This window comes from Lontra canadensis, unplaced genomic scaffold (genome assembly GCF_010015895.1).
Source record: "Lontra canadensis isolate GAN:19392208 unplaced genomic scaffold, GSC_riverotter_1.0 scaffold67, whole genome shotgun sequence".
NCBI classification, from domain to species: Eukaryota; Metazoa; Chordata; class Mammalia; order Carnivora; family Mustelidae; genus Lontra; species Lontra canadensis.
In genome coordinates, this window is record NW_022631061.1 from 2,107,433 (window position 1) to 2,119,740 (window position 12,308).

General features: G+C 43.0%; 1 protein-coding gene across 1 annotated transcript in view; it reads right to left on the minus strand.

Annotated features, from left to right (window-relative positions):
• UBL3 (ubiquitin like 3) overlaps positions 1 to 1,451 on the minus strand; it is a 59,127-nt gene extending 57,676 nt beyond the window's left edge. Inside the window, exon 1 of the mRNA XM_032879986.1 lies at positions 687 to 1,451. Within this exon, the coding sequence (XP_032735877.1) occupies positions 687 to 713 (27 nt within the window). The 5' untranslated portion in view covers positions 714 to 1,451. The remainder of the gene's footprint in view (positions 1 to 686) is intronic.
• Positions 1,452 to 12,308: the final 10,857 nt, after the last annotated feature.

Here is a 12,308-nt window from a genome sequence, read left to right on the forward strand (position 1 = left end):
AATACTGTGTTTTATTGGCTTTTAAAAGTCCAGTGATGTAATACTACTAAATATCTGGTACTAAAAGTCCTGGAAATTCATTAAGTACCAATAATAGACGGTCAGTCTAGATTTCCGAAAATTCCAAAACATCTCAGTATTTCTGTTGCCATAGTTGTTCACCCAGACATTTCAAAAAGCTCACAGCAAATTCTAGCAGACTTTTTCTTGAAGACATACACGTCCGTTTTCTTGAAAATATCAAGTTTGTCTCTACTGCATTAATGATCTCGTCAGTGTCAAAGAACAAGATTCCAGTTTCCCTGCCTACCGCTGTATGTAGTAGGGACACCCGTCCTCAGCTCTGCCTCCTGTCACTGACGTTTTCAGAAGCTTTGCAAATGTTCAAAGATTTCTGGCAAAGAGGGAGATATTTTCTCCACTTCGACCTACACTGCCACATTTCCCCTATTTCTCCATTGTCTTTGATGATTTAGAAAACACAACCAAATGAGAAAAGCCGTATTAAAAGCGGTACTTCCTAAGAGGGGGAACCAGAACCTCCTCCAACTTCTCCAAATCTCCCAGCACCGTGGCTTTTCAACAGTCCCCTGCAAACCTTCACCTCACGCCTGCATCCTTTCTGATTAAATAAGATTGGAAACCACAATTAAATCAAAGAATGTCGTAACTTATCCTTCACTTACCATATCTGCCGGGACATTACTGGACATCTTGCCGTTTGATATACACCCAGAGATGTTTACCGGGGGCAAAACCAAAAACAAACAACAACAAACAAAAAAGGAGAACTCTTCAAGGTACAGCAATCAACCTTAACGATCTTGATTGGTTCGTGATGTGCCCTCCAAAAAAATAAGTTATTTCGGAGCCAAAGTGCCGGCCTGACCGAGGTTCCGAGCGAAGAGAACAATCCCCAGGACCTGTGTGGCCGAAGCCGGAGAGAACTCCCGGGACGGTAGCAGCAGCAGCAGCAGCAGCAGCAGCCCCCGTCGTCGTCAGCCGCAGCAGCAGCCCCAGGACCGGCCGTACCAGGTAGACCCAGCCGAGTGACACACGGACATGGAGCGGGGTGGGAGGGGGTTAAATCCGCCTTCCTCCTTTCCCAGCCCGGCAGTGATTCACACTTGCTCCCGAGTCAAGTCCTCATTAAGCAGGAGGAAAATGCCCCAGCGTGGATGTACATAGATAACTATGTGGCTACACATGGACGCGTGAGCAGTGAGTGGCGGCCGCGCTGGAGCCGGCGGACGGCGCGGGGAAACAGCTCAACTCGCGCTGCCGGGGCTGGGAGCCGGGCCGCGGAAACCCGCGCTCAAGGGCATTTAACTACTTGGGAGCCGAAGCGAAAGCTTGGGGCGGCGAGCGCGGGGCGCGGGGCGTTCGGGCCGGGTGGGAGACCCCACGGCCCCTTGGGGCTCAGGCCGCGGGCGCCTCCGGGCAGCGTCGGGTGTCGGGGCGCATCGTCTCCGGCTTCTCGGCGCTCCTCTCTTGCCTCCGCCTCCCCCCCCGCCGCCACCTTCCCCTCCCCTCCAACGCCGACTTCGACTGGTCCCCGGAAGAGGCCGGGTCCTCCCTCTCCTCAGCCCGGGAATGGTTTCCTCTCGGAGCTTTGTCTCTCGTTCTCCTCCACTTTTCAGTCCCAAACGCCGCAGCCGCCTCCTGTCATCGCCTCTCAAGCCAACATGGCGGCGGCGGCGGCAGCTGCCTGAGCGAGCGCAAGTCGGGGACACGGGGAGAGCACGGCCCCTCCTCGCAGCCGCCGCCACCGCCCCCGCCTCTCCTCCCGACTGCTCGGACACCCAGTGCGTCACTACGGAGACCACCCTCGAGCATGATGGGAAGTGTAGTCTGCGTCGTGGCGGGGGGGGGGCGGCCTAACGCGTCCTAGCTGGACTCCCTAGCCACGCCCCTCTTAGCAACAGTTGCTAGGAAAGGAAAGCTTGCTTTAGCCAAGCTGCCACCTAGGAGCTAGGTGATACCTGCTACCAGCCGTGCTGTGAGCGTGCGAATTATTTGGAGAAAATCATTCTGCACAGAGAAATTCCCTCATGCGCAATATACACACAGACTGAAAATACGGTTTACCTCCAAGCAGAATCATTCATTTTAATGACAGCACGCTTTCCACATCCTGCAATCTCAAAGCATTTTGTATAGTGATTTCATCTAGGTCTTTTCAACATTACATTTGGAGGATCAGAAGCAATCATTGATTTCCAATAAGGTCATAGAAGTTCAACAGGAACAAGGATCTCATTAAGGAGGGAGAATGTTTGAACATGTGTTTCTTGAAGACCTAGGTCCATAAAGCTACAATCTAGTTAATTGAAATCACCAAAAACTGTATTAGGTACAATAGTATATCAGGCCAAATCTATATCAGGAAATAGCTGCTACAAACTACATGGGGATTCACCAGTTTACCAGGCTAGCCCCTAAATTCTATGTAATTCAAAATGTAATAATAATAAAAAATCCTACACACCCACAGTGATTAGCAAATAGCACAAAATCATACCATTAGTGAGACTATATTTAGATGAAGAATATGTCTATTCCAAATTTAGGAACAAAATTCAGAATCCACCAATGTCTATCTGAATCTATATTCAGATCTCGCAGGGCTTTGGCAGAATATTTTAGCAAGGGCAGTCTCAAGACACCTTTATGAGAATGCCAACGGATTTAGACTCTGAAAGCCAACCTACAGCTATGTGACCTCATATGTAAAACAGTCTTGCTGCCTACCTTCCAGGGGTAAGGTAGGAGCAGTTGCAAGGATGAGTTAATGTGTGGGAGATAAATCACTTTGTAAGTAATAATGCATCATTTGATAGGAAATGTTACTACTCATTCATTCAGCAAACACATGATCCAGGCACTCTGCTAGGCACCAGTAAAAATGAATAATCCAGACACTGTCCTCAGGGAACTTGTTGTCTAGAAACCTATGTCATTCCCCATGGCAGTCTCTCCAGTCAGGTTTGTCTCATTAGGGTGGAAACCCACAGGAGGTTTAGAGTATTTGTCTCTTGAGTAGCCCAGATGGAGACGTTCCAAGCGACCTACATCAGCCTGTGGTGAGTTAGGGTGGTAACCCGGAAGGAGGAGGATAGCTCAAATTCTCAGAGAAACCAGAGGAGAGAAAAAAAAAAAAAGAGAGAGAGAGAGAGAGGTCCAAATCTCACAATTAGGCTTCAGGACTTGGTATAGAAATTTCCAGATCTATAGCTACATGATTTTCCATGGCCTCTCATACTTGGTTGCTCATTCCCTACCATTAGCAACCACAGAGCCCTCCCCACCAGCTCTCCTGGAAATAAGGACAGTTGAAAATGCTTCAGTTGACAATGAGTTCCAAAGGAATACTGGAACACATTTGGAAGGCTTTCACTCACAAAGTTAGTTATCCATTGCTCCCCTAACCCCAACTTTTATCCAAGGACTTCCTCAGTCAAGCCAGTTTAGCCTGGGCCTAAATGCTACAGGAAGTAGAAGACTGCAAGACTTACAGAAGCTGCAGCTCCCACTTCCTCTGCAGCTCTCCAACAGCCAGACAGCAAGGGGCATTGTGACCACCATGGCCAGCCCAGGACCTTGGTATTGCTGACGCATGATGTTGCTGTTTATTGCCACTTTCCCCTGTCTCCACTACAAAAACACCACATCCTTCAAAAGTAAGATCCCTGCACCTAGCTGTGTTTCCAATCATTCTTCTATGAGGGGCTGAGACATGATTTTCAGTAAAACTTGTTATGACTCTTCCCCAGTGGAATTAAGGCATCAGGGGGCATTATTGAACACAGTTTCCATTTTTTCCCCACTATACTCTTTTCCTCTCTGCTTTCTAGCTCAGGCAGATGTGAAGGGAGGCTGAAGAAAGAGCCCAGTTGCCCTCGGCGGGGAGCAGTAATATCTCCAGATATTATTTGTCTATCATAAGCACCAATTTGAAGAAAGTGAGGGGCAGCATTTTTGTAGCAGGACAAAGAACTTCCCAGAAAATCAAGACCTGGTTCTGTCATGAATTAGCTGTGTGACCTTTGACAAGACACTCTGCTTACCTGACCCTCAATTTCTTCATCTGAGGAGATAAGACCAAATCTCTCAGGTCCCTTCTAAGTGTCTATGAGTGTTGAGTGACGCCTATGGCATGTTAAAAATATCTTCCCCAGATGATTGCTCATGAGTATGAGGAGGGTTTGGGGGAAGTGGGGTGGGTGATGAAAGTGTTTTAAAATTAGATTATTGTGGGGCACCTGGGTAGCTCAGTGGGTTAAGCCTCTGCCTTCGGCTCAGGTCATGATGTCAGGGTCCTGGGATCGAGTCCGGCATCAGGCTCTCTGCTCAGCAGGGAGCCTGCTTCCCCCCCCCTCTCTCTGCCTGCCTCTCTGCCTACTTGTGATCTCTCTCTGTCAAATAAATAAAGTTTTTAAAAAATCTTTAAAAAATTAGATTATTGTGATGGTTGCACAACTCCGTATGTATACTGAAAACCATTAAGTTGTACACTTTAAATTGGCAAATTAAATTTTTATTTTCAATTATGGTAGAATATACGTAATATTAACCATCGTAACCTCCTTTAGGTACACAATTCAGTGGCACTCTATACATTTACTCTGTGGTACTGCCATTGCCACCATCCGTGCACAGAACTCTTTCATCTTACAGAATCCAACCTCCATTCCCACTGAAAAACTCCCCATTCCATCCTCCTTCCAGCCCCTGGCAACCACCATTCTACTTTTTGACTCTATTAATTTGGCTGCTCTTGTACCTTATATAAGCAGAAAGATACAGTAACTGTCCTTTTGTCACTGGCTTATTTTGCTTAACATAATGTCTTCAACGTCCATCCCTGTATAGCATGTGTCAGAATTTCCTTCCTTTTTAAAACTGAATAAATATTCCATTATATGTATTTATCCATCCATCCATTAATGGACATATGAGTCGCTTCCACCTTTTGGCTATTGCAAAATGCGTGAATTTTATAATATGTAAATTGTATCTCAATGAAGGTGTTAAAACTGTATCTCCCCCATCTGCCATGTAAGGGGTCTGAAATGATTCCCATCTTAAGATCATTCCTTAAGGGCCTTCTCAAGCCAACTCATGAATTTTAACTAGACAGAAGTATTACTTTCTGTGAGAACAGTAACCTTTAATCAAGTGTTACTGTGGCTGATTATCTCATTATTCCATCCAGTCTCAGTTATTAAAGATCTGGGACTAGGAAAATGCCACAAGAGGCAGAGGAAGGTCAGCAACAATGCTTGGGGGCAGGGTGTGTTGGGGCCAAGGAGGCACGGACACAACAGGACTGCCGGAAATGGAAGGAAGCAAGAGCACTGAAGACAACCTTTGCCACCTCTGTCCAACTTTGCCCAAGACTGGTCTGGTCCTCTTTAGTTCTAGTGGAGGAATCATTTCAATAGTTCATTTTGTAAGTTAGACATTTTTTTTCTCTTGAGACAATCTACAGGAAGCCCCCTAATACCAATGTAAAGACCCCTAATGTAGAAGAGGGTCTCAAGAAATGTTAATTCCCTGCCGCAACCGGCCAAGGTCTTTTCTCCGAAAGCAGAAATCATTTGCTTACTGATTTGGTGAGTTTTTAGTCTTTACTCTTGCCGGAGCAGAATGAACGTCTGTGTTCCTCTGGTTTGAGAAGTGTGATCTGAAGGAGTCTGGGATCTGAAGAGCAGAATTAAATAGTGTATATCATGGAAATAGATGGGACACTCTGGCTGACTTAATTTTACTCCCAGGAGCCCCCCTACACACACTGCAAAAATGGCCCACCCTTTTAACCTTACACTTCCCTAACCAGAGATTCTCAATATGATCCTCATAAGAGTTACGAGGACCCGTTTAAAAAGACAAGTGCCTGAGCCTTATCCCAGCACAACTAAGACAGACTTTCCAAGGCTAGACCTGGAGCTGGTATTTTTCAAAGCTCCCCCAGGTAATTCTCATGTGCAACCATGATAGAAACACAAGGTAAGCCAGATACCTTCCCGTCCAGCTTCCCTCCTTTTTCCCCATCAGGTTCCCTTTATAGGACTGATAATCTGGAGATACCATGATTTGTCCAGGTGGCCTTTGGCCGCAGACATAGTGGTTTAAGGAATAATCTTTCACACTTGTCTCTCACACCCCCACCACCCCACCTCACTGTAATCATTAGCAACCAGGGCATTGACCTTACCTCTGATACAGCCGCAGTCTCTCTCTCTCAATACATTGCTCTCCTTTGCTCAGAGTCCAGTAAGAGATAGAGAAAGATAATGTGAAATTAAAATACCATGTGATGAGCTGAGAAATGCCACTGTAGGAATAAGCACTAGGCACTTGGTAAGCACGTAGGAAACGAGGCAAATTCAGCAGTGAGGTATCTGGGGTTGAACCAGATGAAGGCCCGTTGAGTAAGCCAGGTGGTTGAGAAGAGAACGCATGGGTCAAGACCTGGGCTAGAGGCTGAGGGGTGCAGGCAGGGGAGGTGACTGAGGTTCAGATTGCTGCTTCGGAATAGGGGTGGGGGTGGGACTAAAAAAGGGCTATAGAGAGAAACTGGAGGCCAATCCCCAAGGACTTTGCCATTTAGGCTAAGCAGCTGGGATTTACTGTGAGAGCAAGTAGAGCCAATGGGAAGTATCATGATAATATTTGTTTTCATAGAAAAATGGGAAAAGCCCTTAAAGTCTGATGGTAACTTTTGTCTGTATTGGGTTAGTTGTCCTGTTATGTGACCTCTTGGATCCATATAATATAAAAGCTCTTCAGGAGTCTTGGAGCTTGTCAAACCTGCCAACTCTTCATTTCACAGATCAGGAAGACACTAGTTTCATGGGAGACCAGAACCGACTCCTTAAATAGTGCTTTTTCAACTACTCCCTGTTCTGCCAACAAAGTTCCACAAAAACAAATTCTTTCAGTCATCCTACTACACGATATATATTCAGACCAGGATGTATTTTCTCTAGGCTTTTTTTTTTTAATATTCCATAAATGTGAGATTATACAGTGTTTTTCCTTCTCTTGACACTTTCTTTTATTCCATTGTAGGTATTCTAGAACTAAGTCCTTTGTAAATATATTCCCCAGTTTAGCTTGCCTTCTCATTTTCTTAACAATATCTTTTGATATGCATGATTGTTTCAGTTTGATAAAATCTTAGTTACCAGTATTTTTCTTCAATGATATTCTGTCTCCCTACTTACCTCCAGGACATGAAGATATTATCTTGTGTTCCCTACTTTTTTCCGCTCTTATATTTATATTATTATTTATTTTTATAGTTGTTCTAGCACTGTTTGATGAACTAACTTTTCTTTTTCCATTGAATTTATTTGGTAACTTTGTTTAAAATCAACTGACTCTATGAGAATAGGTCCATTCCTGGGCTCGGCTGCTTTGGTCTATCCCATTGAACTCTTTGTCTATCCAAGTCTTGAAGTCAGGCAGTATATGTCTTCTAGATCTGTTCTTCTCTTCTGTGATTGTTTTGGCATTCTAGATGCCTAGTATTTCCGTATAAACTTCAGAGTAGACTTGTCAATTTTTATTTTTAAAAAGCAGCCTGCTGCTTTTGAGGTTCCATGGGTTCTCTAAGTCAATATGGGAAGAAGTGACATCTCAACACTATTGAGTTTCTGTTCCGTGAATGTGATACCCCTCTCCATTTGTTTAGGTCTTCTTTAATTTCTCCCAGTCATGTTTGATAGTTCTTAGTACAGACATTCTACATGTCTTTTATGGAACTTATTCTTGAGAATTTTATTTATTACTGACACTATTAGAAATGAATTTTTAAAAAATCCCAGTTATTTATTAGCAGTATGTAGAAATACAGTTGGTTTTTCGTACGTTGACCTTGTATTCTGAGAACCTTGCTAAACCTCTGTTTTAGTTCTAGTTGTGTTTGTTTTACTTCTTTAGGACTTCTACATAAACCATCAGGTTGTCTGCTATTTCTAAAATAAAGAGTAATATCAATATTCAGGAAATTAGAAAAACTATTCTAATTTCCAGAAATTCAGGAAATTAGAAAAACTATTTTCACTTTTTAAGGTTACATGACTTCCTATATTTATGGCATACATATATTTTTCTTGTAATACTAAATAATATTAAATATTATTCTTATATTACCTTGTAAGTATTATTCTTGTAATACTAAATAAAAATTCATTTTTTAAACATTAAAAAATGTACATGTTTTCAAATGGCTACCTAACCTTCCTATTCCTCACTTTTAAATGCTACGTGCTATTCTGTTGCATCGGTATGCTACAGTTTAGGAAATCATTTTCTTTTAGGAACACACAAAGAGTTGTTCCCAGTTGTTTGGTTTCTGTGCATGTAAACCTTTCTGCATTTTGAATTACTTGTTCAGGAGAGAGTCCAGAAACTGTTATCACCAAATTAAATTCTGTGAGCTTTCCTGTGGTTCCTAAACTACAGGGCCAAGTTCTTTCCCTGCTCAGAAAGCTACCTATGAATGAGAATACTGACCACATTAATACCTCCAGCCCTTACATGTATCTATAGCTATCTGTTTCTGGTGCATACATATGCCCTTGACACAGCCCCAGTGCACAGTGGTGGCAGGGAGAGGTGTGAGCCCCTCTTGCATAATGTCATCAGTTCCTCCCCACTCCAAGGAAAGGTACACTCCAAGTAAAAAAAGATACACTCCGAATTTAAAACAAAACAAAACAAAAAAACACTACAAACTGCATAGCAAACACAGCTTTACACCCACACCCACACCCACACCCATTCCAACCAGATAGAAAACTCCTCATATTTAGACACTGGGGAGCTGGCCCTGGCTATCTTTGCTAATTTATTAAGCTAAACAAACAAACAAACAACACAAAAATAAACAAAAAGCCCCTATGCTTTGTGGTTGTTCATTTTGCATTTCAAAGATTTCAATCTTTTTTCTTTTCTTTTCCTTTAAGATTTTATTTATTTATTTGAGAGAGAGAAAGAGAGCATGCGCAAGAGAGAACACAGCAGGGTGAAGAGCAGAGGGAGAGGGAAAAGCAGACTTGCTGCCCAGCGGGGAGGCCAATGGGGAATTCAATCCGGGACCTCTGGGATCATGGCCCGAGCCCATGGCAGACAGCCGACCGACTGAACCACCCAGGTGCCCCTTCAGTCTTTTTTCTGTGCCTAAGAAATAAACATTTTTGAAGGACTGACTTAAGAAAGCAGAAACAGAGCAGCGAGTGCGGTAATGTCTGGGGCAAGTATGGGAAGAGGCCTGGAAGGCCTGCTTCACAGCTGGGGCGTCTGCTGACCTGTCCCCGACGTGAGGTGAGATGGGTGTCCTCTCCATCCCACTGGACATGGGAGAGAGATGCGGGACGCAACACAAGGACAACAGCAGGACTTCTGTTCACCTGCTAATTCCTCAGAAGACCACTCATTTGGGAGCTTGCTTTTGGACTGTACACTCACTGTCTCAACCCTAAAGGGTCATCTTATGACAAATATAAATTTGATGAAATTCTGAAGTTATGTTCCAATATACAAAAACATTCTGACATAACACAGCCTCTGGGCCACCACATCAGGGATGGAAGAGACAGCACCAAGTTTCGCTACAGATTGGCAGCTTTGCTATTCATCTCATAGTCTACATCCACCTTTCCCTCTGTTTGTTCCCTGGGTCTCCACCTACCCCAGCTACCAACTCCTGAAGGGCCAGAGCTGGGATGTACTCATCTTTGTAGCGCAGAGCCTGACAGAGATCTATAGTACCCCCCAAAACTTGTCCATGCATACTTTGAAGAGATGAACTTTCCTACTCCTGTCATTTCTGTAAAACCAGGGATGACCTTTATCTTATTATCCTCAGACCTAGAAATGTGTCTCATTCACACAGAAATGATACTAAAGGCTTAGCTCATTTGCTCTTCCATGACTAAGAGTATACACCAACAGAAAAGAAGACAATTTCTGTGTGAAGGCTGGAGTTCACTTTTGACAAAAAAAAAAAAAAATGTATTTTTTAACAGTAATGTATTTGTAGTTCTTTCTTTCTTTCTCTCTTTCTTTCTTTCTTTCTTTCTTTCTTTCTTTCTTCCTTTCTTCCTTTCTTCCTTTCAACATTCACCAATATGAATTGGGCAGTCTAAGAATTCATCAGCCACCAGAAAAGTAGTACTTGTGTTTTGCCTCCTACTAATGTCCTACAATGCCTTCCTTCTTGACCTGACCCTACTTTCGCTAACCTATCGAAGATCCAGTGCTAAAGCTAGAAGGACCTAGAGTTGTTATCATTTCCATCTTTTTTAACAAATGAAGAAATAAAACCTTCTTGATAAGCAGCCACAGTTTCTCTATAATTTTCAAATATGCATAAGAAGAGTTTCCTCTAAGATGTTCCAAGAAACAAAGAGACGAAATGGTTCCTAGTGACATTATGTAATTGTTGAATTATTTTATGATTTTTGAGTTAGGTTATGACAAACACACCAAGTGAGTATAAGATGTATTATTGAATTTGTATCATAAAACACATAATTCTTGGTTTTCACTTTCATACAAATCAGCCCATCATCATAGAATTATTCAATGAAAAAAAAATTTTTAAGGACAAAAGTAGTAAAACACTATCCAATTAAAAAAATCCCAGGGTGTCTGGGGGGTTTAGTCCATTAAGCATCTGACTTTGGCTCAAGTCATGATCCAGGGTCCTGGGATGCAGTCCAGTATTGGGGTCCCTGTTCAGTGAGGAGTCAGCTTCTCCCTCTCCCTATTATGCTCTCTCTCAATTAAATAAAATCTTAAAAAAAAAAACCACAACAAATTAAAATCTTAAATCAGCATTATATTCCCATCAGTGTTGACAAGAGAACTCTCCTTACCACTAATCTTGTGGCATGAACTGTAAATTCAATTTCTTTTTTACCCCAGTAACCTCTACTATTAGTCATTTTTTGACACTAGTTTTTTTGAGTGATTGATCCATAATTATCCCACACTGTTCAAATTGTTTTCCTATTTACCAAGGGAGACAGTGACATTGTCTATCAACAAACATGTTGTATATTATATTAATATTTAAGAGAGCAGAATAACAAATCAGAGAGATTTCTCCAAAGCCCTGTGTTTGCTCCTGAATGTTTCCAGTGAATCCCGCGTTACCAGGGAGCTCACCACAGCTGGAGAACGATCAGAGCCAGAAAGCAGCCTCTGTCATCGCTGATCCACTTCTTGATGGGGCCTTACTGGGCAAAGGCCCACATGGATGGATTTTATGACCACGTTTCCTAAACTGAATGATCCGGTTCTCGCATGCTTCTTCGAGCATGCCCACCAGAGACCTCACAGAGCAGCCAGAGCCTGGCCGTATCAAAGGGCTAGCAACCATCAAGGCACCCATTCCCTCTTTAACAGTGGCTCTAGTCCCACATAGCAGCAGCCTTCGCATCAGATTATGGTCTCATCTCTTTTGGGGGGACTCAGTGGTCATTTGTATCATAATGACAACTTTTGGTTAATGCCGCAGATAAAAGGAGAAGACCTAAAATGAACTTAAATCAACAAATTGTAATAACAGAGAGCAGGAGGAAGATAACCTAGTGGTTATGAGTGTGAACCCTGGATTTAAATAGGGGTTCTGCCATTTCCTAGGTGTGTGAACTTGGATGAGTTACTGGATTTTCTCATCAATTAAAAAAAAGGGAGAGTCATAAAAATACAAAAGTGCATACATTTATAATGTTATGCTAAAATTTAGATTTAAAATAGAACTCTTACTAGCACATAGTAAGCTCTCAGTAATAAGCTGCTGTTGTAATGACAAAGGAATAGGATAGACACTTTCAATCGTTCGTGGTGTAGAATTGTCTCACACTATTATGCTGCTGGGCTAACATTTTCATAGCCATAGTAACAGGAATAAATTCCCTTCTCTTAGGGCACATGTTTTCAGCTAGTGGTTCATGCTTAGCACGGGTCTACCCACACTGTCTGCCTTTTATTACGGAGACCAATGGAAACACCTATGGGAAAAGATTGGCCTCAGAGCTAACAGACTGAAAAGCAAATTGAACATGAATATGAATGCTGACCTCTAACCCCGTGGCTGCTCATTTCCCAGAGGAAAGGGTCAAGAAAGAAATCTCACAAACTTACATCCAGCCCATGACCTGTTAACATCTACATTTACTCTCACCTCATGGCTCTCCTGCTGCTGGGGGAAGCTCTGTGGCCCTCCTCCTACCTACCCAGAGCCACTCCCTCTGTCTCCAGAACTTTGTTCCAACAAACAACCCTTCTCT